An 18,059-nucleotide genomic window follows, 5' to 3' on the forward strand; every position below is an offset into this window, starting at 1 on the left:
TCTATTTTCATTGGAAACTATATTTCACTTGAATTAGTAACATTTAACCAATGGTTATATGTAAATATGCAACATTCGTTCAACCTTGAAAGTGGGGAAGAAAACAGGATTCTCAAAAAGCAAAGAAACAGCCCTTTTAAACGACAGATTTTACAGACTCTCTCATTTCAAGTAGATTTTCTAGCAAAATGCACTCCTTTTTCAATCCACATAAATGATTCAAGACACCTGCATACATATGAAAAGCAAATTACTATTTCTCCCTTTTAGTGGCATTACTAAATAAGCCTCAGTAACTCAGAGAAAGATTTTATTTTCAGTATTCTAACACTGTCTCCCTCTGCTGTACCAAAAAAGGATTCAAAACTTTCACATTTCCCTTAAGATATAATTAAGTACAATTCTTTCCATTTGTTTCCTGTAAAACACAGCTTAAAAACTGGTAGTTTAACAAAGTAATATATATTACTTTGGGCTAGGACAAGAAAAATAATCATTCTCCAGGAATACATCCTTCAAATCTAAATTCTTTAATCCAGAACTTAGAAAAACCTACACAAAGAATTTAAGTAAAGTTCTGCTTTATGGAAGTAAATGTATTTCTTTTGGGCCAGGTTGAACAATTTAGTAACTTGTGAACTTGGGGAAACCACTTAAAAGTCCATAAGCCTCAGCTTCTTTTTACTTATAAAACTAAGAATGAAAATATTAACACTCTACCACCTTCAGAAGGCTATCAGAATTCAATTTAAATCCATTCTCTGAACAATCACTCAGCACCAATTCACTACACACAGTGCACAGTGCTAGGCTGCCAAATTGAACAAATGGAAACTATTCATACTTGAAAATTATTCACCGCTTTTAAAGTTAACTGGGCATCCTGTACTTTATCCAGCAACCCTGCCTGGAGCACATACAGAGACACAAATATGACATGCTTCTTATCCTCAAAAGACTTACTAAAAGCGAGGGAAATAAAACATATATAAACAAACTACTATACAGGGAAGGAAAGTGGTTATGTAGCATTTAAAAAAGGAGAAAGGGGCAAAAAAGGCGAATTGGGAATACAGTAAGAAGGGCTGGGGAATGGTCAGAATCAACAAGCACTCACAAAATTCAAAGGAGGATGAAGAGCAAGATATGACAATGTTTAGGTTCATCCTCGATTCCAGCCAACAGAACTGTGTGTTCACCAAACACACTCTTCTTCCATTATACGAGGTGGCTCAGTAACACAGGTTTTAAAGTTATTCGCCACCTATTCACACAAATCAGTTTACATTTAAATTACTTCCAAAAGACAGGCATTAACAACTTCTCACTAGAAAGATGCCAAACTCATAATTTTCTGACTTGATTCCCTCTAAAATCTGGCTATAGTTTTGATCTTGATTACTTTACCCAGTATTATTTTATTAAACAAACTACACTGTGTGGATGGGGCCAGTAAGACTAAAATGTTCCTAAGATATTATCCTTTTTCTCAATTCCTATTGTCCAAGCAACTGTTTCCTATCTCTGCCTCCTAAGTAAATAGTTTTGTACTCGGTACTCTTCAAATAGATAAATGGATGGACCATTTTTAGCTCGATGCAGAAGCTACTGCTTCTTTCCTTTGCATTTCCTGCTCTCCCCTCTGCAGATGTCCCCTTCTTCCTGCAGGTCCAGCTACCACACTTCAGGACACAAGCCAACCCTGATTCTATGATAGGAAAATTCACACAATTAGACTCTATAGTTAAATAACATACTATGTCGTAGGGAATGTGTATAAAAAAGGTGTAGTATTGACACAACATTGTAAAATGATTATAAATCAATAAAAAATGTTTAAAAAAAAAGGTGCAGTAATGGGAAAAAATCTATTTGTATCATTCTTTTTTAAGATAACTCATTGTATTCATCATACAATCTTACAGATGAAACGACTTCAGAGCTCACAGTCCATTTCATTTTTGACAATTTTGTCCTATAAATCATGTGTGACTAGTCTAAATTCACAGGGCAAGCAAAGAACCAGTCAGATTTTCAGTTCAGCATTTTTCCTACCAAATTACACTTCTACCTACTCCTACTACATCTTTTGATTGGTAGGTGATATATTCCCTGATTTTTAATTCTATTGCATGTTTTACTTCTTTTTGAAAATATAAAATCTAAAAGTTAATAGTTACTCAAACTGTAATTTACATTATTCATTAACCCTCCCATAACAAAGTAATCTAAAATTCAGCTTAACTAAAAAACAGAAGAACAGATTCAACAGTTCGTATTTTTACTGCATAAGGAAGTATAAGAAGAGTATTTGTACATCAACACAGGTCAAACTGACAAGTTCAAGTCATGAGACGCTGTCAACAAACGTTAAAAAAGACGCTGATCATTACATCTTTTGTGAAAATCTCTTTACTGAGAAGTATTACACCTATCTTAATAAGCATACAAACTCTGCTGAGGTTAAGCAGATTCTTATACTCCTTTGTCCTAGAATTTGAAGAGGTGGAAAAACTATTATCCAAAAATCACTGCTCTTAAAGATATGTGGCTGAAAGGATCTATTAAGTTTATAATCACAGGGATAATCAGTTGACCAAGCTTTCTATATTTTGAAAAGATTACTACTGACAGCCCTTTTCCATTGTCTTACCTTTGTTGAAAGCACTTTAAATGTGCTCTGTTCCGGTATTACAGGATGAAGAAGTGTCAGCTTCAGATTGTAATCCTCTCCAGAAGGAAGTTTCACCACAGCAGACAACTAATGAACACAAAATTAGGAGCACTTTTTAAAAATTTATTTAACGAAGGGTAGAACACTTGAACTGAATCTTATTACAGAACTTCAATCTGCTGATAATTTTTAAAACATAACATGGAATATCAGACTTAAGAATCTAAAAATGATCCTTTTAAAAAAATTTGGTATCCTTCACATGAATTCTCATATACATAATTGAACAGCAGAATGGTGTATTTTTCATAACACATATTTAAGATTTAAATCTTAAGGAAACTCAAAAAAGTACAACAGCAAAATGATACAGTATGTAAAAAAAGAATTCATGTGCAAAACATCTGGTTTTACCACAAACTCGCTTAAACATCTATCACAAGGCTTCCTACTATGTGCTAAGAAATCAAGTTATTAAAAGTCATACTCCTCTTATTTCACTGATTTCTGTTCTTACTTTTATAATTTCCTATCATATGTTTAAATCGCTATTCTTTCTTCTATCTTCCTCATATAAAGTACTAAAAAATTTGACTTCAAGCTTTCTTGAATGGTTATATATATGTTAAAATCTTAAAATTTCCTTCTAAACAACTGTATCAATCGAATTTTACTGAGTTGTATCATCATCATTATACTTTTAAAAATATTTCCCATTTCCATTTTTTCTTTGATGTTTGAGTTGAGTGGTACTAATTAATTTAGTCATATGAGGTTCTTTTTATTTAAAATTCTGTAGCTTATTTTTATCTTACATCTACTGATTTTTCATCTTTTAAATGTATCATCAGCAGTAAACTGAACAATAAACCAAATTTAAAGTCTAATGCCAGCATTTGTGATAGAATTTCAATATTCTTCTCCTCAAAGTGAAAGTCACATGAATAAAATGTACTAAAGCCCTTAATCCAAAAAAAAAAAATCATACTCATTTAATATGGTTAGCAAATTCTAAGATGTGTAAGTTACAACATGTAAGTAGACCTTTTTCATGAGGTTACCACACAAATGTAACCAAATCACGTATCTTACTAATTATCTTTTATATCTATCAACCAAGTTCTGCTTTGAATTCCAAATTTAAAAAAAAAAGAACACAATGCATATTTAGCTATAACCTGCAGGATACATATCCTTGTCTCAAAACTTAAAATGATTCAAATTAAAAAGCAATGCTTTAGATTTTCATCAGCATTTTCCACATTTTCTCAGGAAAACATGATATATAACTGATAGGCTGCTATAGATTATTCTGCAATATATATTTACATTTACAAATAAAAGTATTTAATCTCAACAAAAAATAATTCAACACTGTAATGACCTCTTTTTCTGAAAATTCCACATTTACATCATTCTTCTGAACATTCTTGATCATAAGTGTAATGATTACTTGAGATTCTGTTTGATACCAGTCATACCTATTAAAAAAGAAAAAGAAAACTTAGAACTAATTTTCTTCAAGTTGTTGCTTCTTTGTTTTGTCAAGATAAAAACAATAATCTGATGAACAACAAGAGCTCCACCTTGAGGAACAAAATAGTAGAGCAGCTGCTGATTCTCAGAAACAATCTGATGTAACTAATTTCACGATACGTACTAACGGAAGACAAAAGGCAGATGATGCCCCAAACCCCTCCAGTGGATTTAAATACTTACATGATTTTCTAGGTTCTGACCTATCTCTAACACTGCTGTGCTTAAGCTGACATTAAAGATAAAATCTGAGGGAGGATATATATAGCTCAGTGGTAGAGTGTATGTTTAACATGCATGCTTAAGGTCCTGGTTTCAATTCCCAGCACCATTGGAAAAAAAAACCCCAACCAATCAATCAATAAACCCAGTTAACCCCCCCAAAAAAGATTTTAAAAAAAGAAAAAAAAATTTTAAAAGATAAAATTTATTCTCAACAGGTTAACAGTTCCAATACACCATCAGTAGCTTTACACTCTCATTTCAACCTAATGCTGAGAAGTAAAACTTCTATCCCTATTTTACAAATGAAAACAGTGTAAGCTTAGAAGGGCGAAGCAATCAGCAAGTCAGGAGCAGGTGTTATTACACTTTCCTGACCCCACACTCCAGGATCTCTTTATTGAAACGGGGGGGGGGGGGGGGGGGGGTAAACAGCCCTGCGCACAGGGAGCAGAAGTAAGTGAGCAAAAATTAAAATAACTGAACTCATTCTGCCAGACACAACATTGAATAGCGTCTTCTTTCAGTCTCAAAGTATGTGGAAAGATTAGTGTGGCTAGATATTCTAATTATGTGTATCTTTCCCTCTAAAAGCTCTAAAAATGTAGGAATCCTCACTTCCAAATTAGACCAGATTATAAACCCCATGACAGCAGATCTATGTATCTATACTGCCACTATTACATTGCCAGGACTAAGCACAGTGCCTGATACATGGAATGCTTATTAAATCAATGTTGGATTATTTTATGCTCCAAACACCCTAATTATTATTTAAGTTTATGTGTTCTATCCCTGCCACCAAACTAAAGTAGCTAGTTACTTGGAGAGTTATCCTGTATCTCCCCAGGAAGAAAATGAATAAATTGTTTTAACATTTCCAAGCCACTTTAGGTAATTATGTCAAAAGCATCTCATCTTTAAAAGTCTCACAGTTTCCCTTTGAAATTCAGTGAGGATGCAAAGTTCAAGATCAATGACTTTTCTTTCTGTTATAGTCCCAGGAATACAATGGCTAATGAACAACTAAAAATAAAATCAAATACTTTGCTAGATACTTATTCATGATTGTAACTGCTGCCCTCAGCAAGTGACTTTCAACTCATGCAGAATTATTCTATGAAAAATTTACTCCAACTATAAAAGGCAGGTAGACTTACAATTCTATCAAGTTTACTACTAATTTATTTACCTATGTACTAACAACAACTTAAATGGAAAAGGCTTTCCTTAATACATGGAAAGGTGACACAATATGGAAAAAGGTGAAACAAGTTTTAAGATGGCAAGTGATTAATTTTAACCTTAATATGATCTCTAATCCAAATCAGTAAATGGCCTTATAATTAGTTTTTCAAGGCTATAACATTTTTTTAAAAGCTAAGAAATACTTAAATCACAAGTAAGGACCTGCTTACTATTAAATGACAAGGTTTTTTCCCTTGAGGCATATTTACTAGGCATAATGAAAAAGAAACACTTACTTGATTTTTGACTGATGTGTCCTCTGGGAAGAAGACTGATTTTGACAAGTTGAAATAGAAAGATTTTTACAAGTTAGTTTAGTAACTATATGTTAAAAATGCATGCAGTATTAATTTACCCAGTGCTATGGTTACTTTGATATGAAATAACTACATGAAAACTTTCTACAAAGCATGGCATCCGTAATTGTTAAATAATATGTATCTTCACAAAAATTAGAATAGTCAGCATTTAAAAATTTTTGAGTTTCAATTTTAAAAAGATTTTTCTTTTAAAACAAAAGCATAAAAACACAGAAAATTTCCTGAAGATATGACTGGAAAAGGTTACACATAAAATGTTCAGTTTCAAGATTCTGTAACTCTCTAAACCGAAAATAACTAACATTTAAAAAACCGTTTTTAAGAATGCAGTATAACCGTTAACAATGGCATCAGACTGCTCTGGAACAACATACAAGGGAATATTTCCGTGGTGCCTTCCTGATACAACTCTCTTACTCTGCTTATGGCCTCTCTGCAACAAACATTGCCCACTGCCCGATGAGAAAACGAAGTGACTCTCAACCAATCCATGCTTCTCCAAACTACAGGTGTGCCAGTTAAGACTATAAATCTAAAGAATTTGCCCTGGGTCACTGGTGGACTCTAAGATACCCCTAAATGAAAGGAAAGAGATGGCATTTTGAGGAAAAATAGAAGTAAAACTGCCCTAGAGAGATAACGAACTGAGAAAAGGCTCATTCTGAGTCCTGTCTCAAATATATTCAGTAATAATATAATTAAGTTAAAACAAAGGATAAAAACTTTGGACTTACCACTTCGGACTGTGATCCTATTAAAAACATAAAAAGGAAACATTTTCAGATAACAGTATATGTACAGGCAAAGCTATACACATGATTTCTATGGCACAAACATACTGATTAAACAAACCAATTCTCCATACACACCTATTAAGAGAAAGTAGTTTAACTCTGCAACCTGGAGTCACTTTAGACACCTTAGTAATTTCTTACCAGTAATACCATTGTAAAACAAATCCACCCAAAACTCCCTTTCAACATACCAACTAGGCAAAAATCAAAACACCTTTGGAAATCTCAATCTAAGGGAACATGCATTACTTAAATTATAAGGTATGAAGTTCAAAACAAATTATTTTAAATCAAAAAAATGTCAAATACTACTTCTTTTTAAATGGAAAGACCATGGGAAACTTGCATACTTACCTTCCTGAGCTTCCTGACACCTTTTAATCCAGACAACGAAATCAGCATCTGCACCTAGAAAGAACAGACTGTAACGTCCCTCAACCGCACAACCTAACATATTCACTCAACAAATAATTACTGAATACCTACTGTGTTCCAAACATTGTTTTAGGCACTGGGAATTCAGCAGTGAATTAGACAGACAAAAATATCTGTCCTAACAGATCTTATAGCAATCCTAATGTTACAGCTATTAATATTATTAGGTTTACTACTTAGTCGTTCATTCTGAAGCATTCTGATTTTTTAAAAATCAATTTTAACCACAGTCAATCTTACTGGTTCCCAGATACAGATAGTCTACATTTTCCCTCACTCCTCTACTTTTAAAAGGGCTTCCTCTGGCACAACAAAATCAGACCTGAATCAGACTCCCAGTACGCCATCAGCTAGGGTGGGGTTGAGGCCTGGTAACCAGCAACTGGGTTGAGGCCCAGAAGCCACCTGCCTGCTCTCCAATGAGCAACCCATCCTGCCTACTATTTTCCCAGCGGCTTTACTTGTTACCATGCCTTTCAACACCAATATCAAGAAGCATCTTTACACTTTGCAGAATTTTGTCGTATCTCCAAGTTTGAAAACATACAGATGGTGAACTATGTATTTACAGATAGCAATGTAAACATGTACATAAGCAAACTACTCATTTCTGAAGACTCAAAACATTGACAATTACCTACACAGTAAAAAGGTCTAATACAACGCTAAGAAAAATGATTAAAAGTTATCTAAATAAAAGTTTACTAATTCAAGCTAACTGCAGGTAACATTAATTTTTAAAAAAAGTATAGAAATTTAGACTTTCTTAAAATGAAATTTTCTAATTCATTAATTTACAAACAAAACTCAATTATATAGGCCTTGATACACACATTCATTCTAATGGAGAACAATTACATCAAAATCTTAAACCAAGCTTCCTATTATACAAAGGGGAAAAAAAAGTAATATTCTGAATTATAAATTTTTAACCCTGTCAAAATGGAAGCTGAACAGTTTAATATAAGTTTCTCCTGGAATTAAAAAACAAATCTGACTTTAAACTAAATATCCTCATCAGCAATTTTACCAAAGAGCAGACACCCCTCTTCTGAGGCTACCTCTGAAACAATTCTAGGATAAAAGTCAATGGCATTATAATAAAATATTACTCAAGGAAGGAATTTAGGCAGGGAACTTTCTGCTGCTCTAAAAAGATAAGAAAAAGGGCTCAGAAATCTAAAGATAAAATGACTCATGTCTCATCAGGGTTTTTAAATATGTATGTATCAAGGCTCTCGATAACTGGACTCTTTAGAATTTGCATGAAGTATAGACATGCTGGCTTAGAAACTGAATAGCCACATAACTTACATACCACACTTGGGATAACCAAGTCTGAGAATAACTCCTATGGCCTAGATCTCTTCTTTCCTAATTTGTAGGTTCCATTTGCAAAGCTGGGTTTGTCACCCTTTCTCAAGTAGGCATACAGCAGAAAAGCAAATATTCAAAGTAGGATATATTTTAAAATACAGTCATACAATACTTTTGGTATGAGGGCTTCTCAACCTCAGCACTACTGACATTTTGGACCAGACACTTCCTTGTTGTGGGGGACGGTCCTGTGCACTGCAAGCATCCCTGGCCTCTACTCACTAGATGTCAGTAGTACATCCCCCCTCTCCCCACCAATCATGATCATCCAAAATCTCTGCAGACACTGCCAAATGTCCCCCATGGAGCAAAAGCATTCCCACTGCTTTAGAGAACTGTGGTAACATTCTATCATAAAATGAAGATAAAATGATTATGTAGTCTATAATTACCAAAGAGATTACTTACAACCTTTTAGTATTTTGCAGATTTTTTGATACTCAGCTCTTACAATTTCTATATCCTGCACAGAGACATCCATACTGCTGTGATAATTTTCATGTTTCTCTCAAAAAGACACTAGAAACTCACAATACTCTCAAAGCTCCATGTTTCTTCTATACCCTATCATACTTTACCCAGACTTACACTTCATGTCCCAATAAAAATCTGTATTGTAAGCAATCTGAATAATAACTTAAACAGACTTCTGAATGTAAGAGCAAGTTAAACTCTCACTTGTCCATTAGAAAAAAATAAAGCCAGCCTAAGTACTTGGAGCACACTAAGTATTACACAGTTTTTTGCTTCTAACGATAAAGTTTAAATGCTAAGGAAAGGCCAATTTAATCAATTTTTAAGTAAACTCAAATTGTGCAATCAATACAAAATGTTATTAAGAGGAGGAAAAAAAGGTGTTGAGTTTCTGTAATTAACTTGAGATTATGCTAACAAAATTCAGCTATGATACTTAAGACATACAAATATAATAGATTAGTTTACTAACAGATAACTCCAGTACTTACCATCTAATTTCTGTCCTTCTGTAAAAGTTTCTAGAGCAACAGCATAGTTTTTTTCATGGTATTCACATATCCTGCATGAGCATATTAAAAACAAATACCACACACACACATGAGATCATGTAAAATTGCCTTCTTTCTAAATAAAAAAAAAAACCTAGTACTCTCTACTGTTGCAAAAAAGAATTTAAGTATATGTTAATAAGCCGAGAGAGTCTCTACAGATGTTTAACTGTAACATCTAGTATAATTCCCATTAAAATCCCACTTTGGAACTCATTTCAGAAGGAATTTCTTGATTTTAATTGTATATATTTGCTTTTTTCAAAATAGTTATACTATGGAATTAAACTTCTGACTTAAAGCATAAACTCACACTTATCAACAAAAACAAGCTGGGATATAAAATACACAGATACAGAGTCTTCATGGCATTAAATGTAGCCTGCCCAGCTTGGTTGAGGAATACATGTTCTCTAGTCAGTTCAATACATGTTCTCTAGTCAGTTCAATACAGTTCATTGTTTCAATTCCAAACGATGAAACAAAAAAGGGACCGGAAATGCATCAGTTTCATCTATACCTTGCAGTCACTTTAATCATCACTGCTTTACACATACTAAGTATATACCTCCTATCACACACTGTAGTTAGTACAGAAGTCTAAAATGTATTAAAATGGAATTTTATCTCAGCTACAAAATGTACCAAAATAGAATTTACTATTTATATAAAGCTGACAATTAATTCACTCAACAAACTAAACACCTACTATCCACAGTCCAGACCCAACAAGAGCAGTTACTGCATACCCCTTTCTCAGCATAGCAGTGGAACTATTTGGATTAAGTTCAAGAGATTTCTTTGCATCAGCAACAGCATCTGTATATGAAAAAAAAAAGTGTTTTTTAGTCAGTTACTTATGGATTCCAACAAGTATTACACGCAAAATTTGAGTCAATCTTAGATTAAGCTTCCAAGCTGGTGAAATGGACAAATGATTTTAAATTAAGAAAATCTATACAACTGAATTAAACATTACCTTCATACCTTCCTAATGACATAGTATTTAGCTTCCTTCTTAAAGCTCTTCAGACAACAAATAAAGCTCTGCATCACAAAGTTCATCTTTTCTCATTAACATCATTTATGTAATTTGACTCAAGGTATTTAATTTTTCCCTGTTCAGATTACCTATCCAGAATAATTTAAATTACAGAAGTAATATAGAAATACATTCTTTTTGTAAAAAAAAAAAAATACAAACAAGGGAATTCTTTTAAATACTCTCTAAAACAGTAAATGTGATGCTATTATTTGTCAACATATCCAACAACCATGAACTAAATCTGTATAAATTCTACACCCACTGAAAAAAGGACACCCATAAAATTTAAATGGGTGATGCTCAACATGATGTTTGTCACATTTCAGCTACTTTACCTTGTATGAAAGACCAAGTTAAAAATCCTGGAAGATGATCTCTATTTTATTCAATTCATTGTATCTTGAGCAAAATTTGTAAATAACTTAGAAGTAGAGACAATATACTTTGTAAGAAAAGTTACCAGGGTAATTCCCAAGAAGAATGTGACAATAAGCTCTTTGACAGTAATACTGCGCATCATCTGGTTTCTGTTCCAAAGCCTTAGTCAGCTCCTACAAATACAAACATGCCGAGTGTCAGTAAATACTACTTAAAAGCCATTGAATTCTAATTAAACATGATTTTAAATCAAATAACCTAGTATCATAAGCTATTTGGAAGATCTAACAGGGAAACAAGCTTGGAGCTTTTCTTTCCAAGATGATCAATATCCCCCCCTTCTCCTCCCTTCTCCCCTCAAAAGCCCACAATCTAATGTAATATTTATGTAAAGTACTTAGCAGTTCCTGGCCTATAGCAGAAACTCAATAAATGGTAATCATCATCACCTCATTTATTCTGAAGTTTAGTTGAAATATTATACACTAACCATCACTGATTTTTCTCCTTCTAATTTGGAGAAGGTTCAAAGATCATGCAGAATTTGAGGTGCCTAGAAAATGTGAAGCTGTCCAATTAAAATAAAAAAACAACTGGAAGTTAAATTTAGAGCTCAGGGAGGTTAATGGAACCAATAAATACATAATCAAGCTTACATGGCCCTCTCCTCTCCTCCGTCAATGGCCTAAGAATCTACAACATTCTGTCAAAAGCCAGATACAATAGCTCAGAGTTAACAAGTGTCAACTGATCAAGAGTTAACAGAGAGATCAAAACTTCTGCCACTCTAGGCAGTCACAGTATGTAAGTGGTAGCTAGAAAAATAATGATGCAAGAAGAGAGAGCACGATTAGTGAGGCTAAGGACAAATGCAGGCTAACAGGAAGACTTTGATTCCTACCCACTGCCCACACACGCTAAGGATTTGGTAGTTTTCTTAACAGGTAAAATTACTTCAGTAGTCACATGTGTGTCATTGACTTCACTTGAATCTCATAGTGTGGTTCTCACAAAGCAATACTATACACTTAGTAATCATATGCCTAAAATCCAATATACTTAAAATCCAAACCACTTTTTACCATCTTCTGCCCTGTCACCAAGATCTAATGAAAATCAGATGCCAGAGATGGATTCAAGTACAGGTCTGTCAGACTCCAAATCGAATTTTAACTGCTACACTGCCTCGTTGTAAAATTTCTTTACTCCAAGTTTCTTTCACACACCACCTAATATTTGTATTAATACAATGGTATCTAATATTTTGAAATTCCCAAGCTAAAAAAACCATCTTGCACTAAACTTTCAATTTTGAAAACATGATAGCTTCTTACGTATACTCAAATATATCTTAAAACCAAATTTCCAGTATCTCCTCAGTAAAAACAGGTATATTATGGGTCAAAAAGGCTGTTATAGATTATAATACTATCTTGATCATCAATTAAAAAAGTATTTTTAAACACATATTATGGAACAAACATAGGCCAGACACTGGCGGTTCAAAGATGAATAGAATATTCCTTAAAGACTCAGGAATAAACTTCGGAATTTCAAACAACCAACTTGCAAATAACCTTTAAAAACACAAACCAACTGCTGATTAAGGAGAACCGTTATGGTGATTCAGTTAAATAAACTAAGCAACTGACTTATTAGGCTGCTAATAAAAAGTTACCCAAAAACCACTCAAAACAAACTGACACATCAACTTGTAAGTCATGAATAGAACAAAATAATGAATTTATTTTGAATGAAGAATATACAACATAATAAAAAAAAAAGGGAAGTTAATTATTTGTGGCTGTCTTGACTACATCTGACTTGTGGTATGTTTTCAGCATTCTACTGTTTCTGGGACAACAGATGCTGGCCGCTAGAGGATAAAGGGACTAAAGGGAAGTATCTCAAAAGGCAAGGACTTCAGTGCCAACATTTGAATCATAGCAGAAAAAAGCTATTTACTGCAAACTTACACAAAACATATCCAAAGATATAGTACTTCTCACATAAAATGAGTTGTGTTACAGTCAAGCAATTTATAGTTCTCAGAAGTCAAGAAACCTGATGAACTGTAAACTATAATTGCACTGAAATCTTTACCAAGACAATCGTAAAGGAAGTACCCTGATAACACAGAACAAAAGGGGGGAAACTCCTTTTTAAGGCATTAAAATCATTTAAGACTTGGATTTTAGAACATTAGTTTCCAAATTTTTTTTAAGTTTTAGGCTCTTTTAAAATGCTTCCTAAAAATGGTAACTTGTTAAGATTAAAAGCAAAAGCAGACCGCTCAGGCTGACCTAATGTCTGAAGGCCTTTAGATCTGGGTATCTCAACCTGACTCCACTTTCCATTTTCCTCTAGCCACAGCTAATCCCCAGTCATGGGTAAGTAAGAATATCAAGCTGTCTCCCTTCCTGAACTACCAAGCACTGCCAGAGAAAAACCACATAACCATGCAGAACTGGTACGTTTTATGCTAACCAGCTCCACTCTCAACAAAGCTATCCATGGCCAACTACTTCAAAGTCAGCTCCCAAACCTTTAATTATATTCTACACTCCCAATCCTCCTCCAGAAGATGACCTTGATGCCTTGGACCCAGAGATTTGTCACTTCTAAACTCTAAACCTTGAGTAAGTTAATCTCTTTAGCTTCAGCCTCCCTGTTAGTAAAATACACCTCAGTTGTTCCAAGAATTATCGTAGGAGTGATTTAACACATCTGAGTGCCTGCCACATCCCAGGGACTACACTGAGAACATGGTGATAAACAGATACACAAAACCCCTGCTCTCTTGAAGCTTACAGTGGGGCCCAATTCAGACAGGGTAGTCAGAGAAGACAGCTTCCTTGAAAAGGTGACACTTCACATGAAATCTAAAGTGATGAACACTTCCAAGTAAAACAAGAGATAGGTCAACAGATAGTACATTTTAGGCAAAAGTCCAAAGGCCCTGCACCAGGATTGAGCTCGACATGTCTCAGTAACAGAAAGAGAGCCAGTATGGCTAGAATCTAGAAAGCAAAGAATCTACAAGATGCCTACCTCAGGGGCCTCACCCTTGTACCTTACATTACTTATCTGCATAATGACCCTTCAAGTGGTCCTAGTTAGTCCCATTTTTCAGACAGGAAACCTGATTCAGAAGAATGATACTAGGAACTTACACAACTGTCCTGAAACCAGGACATGGACCTAAGCAGTCTGATTTCAGAGCCCATGCTCTTAACCACCACTCATACTGGGCCTCAAAAGACTCTCATAATCCACATGTATGTTTTCTCTCTCTACTACATTAAGACTTCCTCTCTAAAGTTTTTATGACTTCCCCCATTAGTCTCTACTCTGCTGTGTTCTTTAGTGTACTTTATACACCATTCCACTACAGTATTTGTATTTTAATGATCTGTTGACTTGTCTGTCTCTTCTCTAGACTGCAAACTCCCTCACTGCAGTGTTTTACCTCTGGATCGCTAGCTCCCAGTACAGATTTGCCATTAATGTACATCGTTTAATGAATGAAAGATGTAATCAACTTGATATCGACATTTTCTCTTTATTCCTAGTTGGAATATAGAGACTTATATAAAAGACTTACATAAAAATGTGACATTTTAACTGATGTAATACCAAGTGACCTCAATTTCAAAACAGCTACTATAAAACCAACCCCTGGGAAAACCTAGGGGGAAACAGACACTTCTCAAGATTCTGGCACTACTCATTATTACCAATTATTTAGTAATTAACATTTACCTGTTTACCTCTATGAGAAAGTCGTCTCAAATTTTAAAAAGAACACTTCCTCTTAATATAGGCTCGTCCTTATCATGATCATTCTCCTCACTCCCAGTCTTTGATTCAGGTCTACAGCAGGCCTTGAGAATCTGCATTTCTAACAAATTTCCAGGTGCTGCTGCTACAGTTGGTCTGGGCATCACACTTCTAAAAACCACTGTCCTAAAGCACTAGACTAAGAGTCAGGAAACACATGTCCTGAGGCCCCTATTCTGCCTCTAACTGGCTGTATACATCTCTATGACAAATCATTTGGATTTCTTTGGGTCTGTTTTTCTATTCTGTAAAATAGAAGGGTAAGAAGTACTGGTCTGGTGGGGAAAGGTATAGCTCAAGTGGTAGAGTGCATGCTTGGCATGCATGAGGTCCTGGGTTCAATCACCAGTACCTCCTCTAAAAATAAATAATAAACCTAATCACCCCACCCTACCCCCCACCAAAAGAAGTACTGGTCTACAGGAGTCATATGTACTATTAGAAAATCTGGGGTGGGGCCTAAGAATTCACATTTTTAATGAGTTCTGAAGTGATGCTGATGCTGCTGGTCCAAGAGCCACACTTAAAGGACGAGTACACTAAAACTAACCACACGCCTACACTGTGCAATTCCACACCTAGAAAGAAAAACAAATGCACTCCCAAAAGAAAGAAAATGCACATGTTCACCAATATACATATACGAGAAAATTCACAGTGATTTTATTGATACTAGCTAACAATTGGAAATATCCCAAATGTCCACTGTTAGAACAGATACATTGTGCTATATTTACACAGTGGAATACTACACAGCAATGAAAAAGAATTATCACTTCACACAATTTATGGATGTATTTCACATAACGTTTAAAGCACGACAGTCTATGTGAGTATCTAGTGTATGATACTGTTTATATAAAGTCCAAGAACAAACAAAACTAACTGATGTACTGATGGAGTTCAGAACAGGATTATCTGGTGGGTAAGGGGAATACTGACTAGGAAGAAGCCTGAGAAAGCCTTGAGGATGGAAGTATTCCATATTTTAATGGGTGTTATATATACATGTAAAACTTAAAGTTCATCAGCTGCGGACTTGTGTTACACATCACACTTCAATAAATAATTATAAAAGCAAAATGAGATGTAAAGTGAAATCAAGTGCATTACATTAACATCCTTTAAAAGCAACTATTATGTGAACTGGATTTCCAAAGGAGGCATAGGGCTTAAGAGAACCATGACTAACGTACATTCTGAAAATTAACAGCTATCTAGCTGACACAAGGAATTGTGGAGAAAAATTCTCAGCGCATCCTGTAACATTATTCTAATACTGATTCCCAAAAGCATCACTAGGAAACACTACAGCACAACTGAGTAATCAACCACTTAATCTGAAGGCCTTCATATCCAGACCCAAAAAACATACTCCATCCTGAAAGGCCCTAAGGGACCTAGGCCCTGGTCTCCCCCCATCTCATCTTTTACTCCTCTTTCACCCCACTCTAGCCAAATGGGCTTTCTTGCTGCTCCTCGTGTAGGTCGACTTCATTTCTACCTCAGATCTTGATCCTAGCTCCTCTTCCTGCATGAAATCAACTTTCCTCAGAGCTTCCGAGCTCATTCCCTCATGCCTCTACTCAAATGTCACCTCCTCCAAGAGACTCTACTGACCATGTAGCAGATTTCTTTCAGAAGTCACAGCTAGGAAAAAGGTTCTCTTGCTCTGAATTGCTAACCTTACCTGTGTTAGATTATAACAACGAAACAAGGCTCCTCTTTTTTATGCTTCAAAGCAAGAAACCCCTGGCTAAATTTTTTGATCCGCTGCATCACGGATTCTTAGTTTGGGCTCTTTTTATTACTTAATTATTTTTGCTTTCCTTTATAGATTTACAGCCTTTCACTGCACACAAAGTAACTTGTAAGTAAGCTGAATAGAAAAATTAGAATTTAACCCATAGCAATCAGTGCCTTGCACACAGCAACTCCCAGGAAATTGTTTTGAGCCATAAACAAATGAATAATGAATGGTGACAGGACATCTGGAAATTTTCAGGCACACACAGGAAAAGGTTTTTGTCCCAATAGTGTGAGTTCACACTGGCATTCAGCACAGAGCCTGGCACATAAAAATGGCAAGGATGGTTGTCAAAAGAAAAACCAAATTAACAAACATCAAGCCTAGATTTCACTTTTTGTTCTAGCCACAAACGCCATTTAAAACAAACAAAACCAACCAACCCTTTCAGGCCAACTATGAATGTCATCTATATCCTCGAGAGAGGTTTTACTACGGAGTTGCAAAGATGCAGGAACGGTCTAGGAGTGGGAGGGGGCAAGAACAGGGGTCTGGCCTAACGGGGCCGCCGTGGGACAGAGCAAAGGAGAGGCGGAAGCTGTCAATATTAGGGCTGAGACACAGGAAAAGCAGCAGCCCGGGTCCTAAGACAGCCTGGGAAGAGGCGGGGTCGGCCTGAAGCCGCGGCGGCCGCGTTCCCCAAAGGAGAGTGAAGGAGGCTGGACGGGCTTGCTCACCTCTAACGCCGCCTGGGGGTCCTCGTCGATCAGAGCATCTGAGAAGCTCCGGAAAAACCTGCCGGGGAAACAACGACTTCAGCAGAACTCACTAACCCAGGAAAGTGGGGGGCGGGGGCAGATACAAATAAATACCAAAGAGAAAGGGAAAACACGCACCTCTGGGCTGTCGCAGGTCCCGCTGCAGCCGCCGCCATCCCTAATAGTCACTGCTACCGCTGCTGGAGCTGCTCCTTCCGAGGTTACTAGCTCTGCCGCCGCCCAAGAGGGAAACTTCTGGAGAAACACCAACCGAGCTTTCGTCCTAAGTAGCCAACGAGCAGCTACGCAGCGTGCAGCGGGGGGAGGGGAAGCGAAGCGCGGGCGCGGGGCGGGCCGGGACCGTGGAGGACACAGTCTCCCGGCCCGCCCCCTGGCCCTTGACCGGCGCTCGCAGGCCCCGCCCCCCGCAGCCATGGTTACGGAGGCCGCGGCGGTTCATGCTCGCCCTCCCCCTGTGCGCGTCTGCGCTTCAGGAGTGATAGCTCGAAAGGACCTTGGTACCGTCCTGTTACCCTCAGGAACGTGTGGCGTTTGGGGACATTTGTATGTCTGTTAATGACACAAGGCACATCGAGCTCCAGTTTCCCTACGGCTCTCATCATGGGTCCCGGAGGCAGCCAAGCCTTTCGTGGCCCGTGC

The 18,059-nt window shown here is 36.2% G+C and overlaps 1 protein-coding gene across 1 annotated transcript in view; it reads right to left on the reverse strand.

Moving 5' to 3' along the window:
- The window catches only part of SUGT1 (SGT1 homolog, MIS12 kinetochore complex assembly cochaperone), a 37,201-nt gene extending 19,452 nt beyond the window's left edge, over window positions 1–17,749 (reverse strand). Inside the window, exons 1-10 of the mRNA XM_010991179.3 lie at window positions 17,538–17,749; window positions 17,379–17,436; window positions 11,137–11,227; window positions 10,381–10,450; window positions 9,572–9,642; window positions 7,149–7,202; window positions 6,735–6,751; window positions 5,917–5,951; window positions 4,059–4,155; window positions 2,654–2,761 (exon numbers count right to left, since the gene is read on the reverse strand). Of these exons, the coding sequence (XP_010989481.1) occupies window positions 2,654–2,761; window positions 4,059–4,155; window positions 5,917–5,951; window positions 6,735–6,751; window positions 7,149–7,202; window positions 9,572–9,642; window positions 10,381–10,450; window positions 11,137–11,227; window positions 17,379–17,436; window positions 17,538–17,575 (639 nt within the window). The 5' untranslated portion in view covers window positions 17,576–17,749. The remainder of the gene's footprint in view (window positions 1–2,653; window positions 2,762–4,058; window positions 4,156–5,916; window positions 5,952–6,734; window positions 6,752–7,148; window positions 7,203–9,571; window positions 9,643–10,380; window positions 10,451–11,136; window positions 11,228–17,378; window positions 17,437–17,537) is intronic.
- Window positions 17,750–18,059: the final 310 nt, after the last annotated feature.

This window comes from Camelus dromedarius, chromosome 13 (assembly GCF_036321535.1).
Source record: "Camelus dromedarius isolate mCamDro1 chromosome 13, mCamDro1.pat, whole genome shotgun sequence".
In the NCBI taxonomy this organism is placed as follows: Eukaryota; Metazoa; Chordata; class Mammalia; order Artiodactyla; family Camelidae; genus Camelus; species Camelus dromedarius.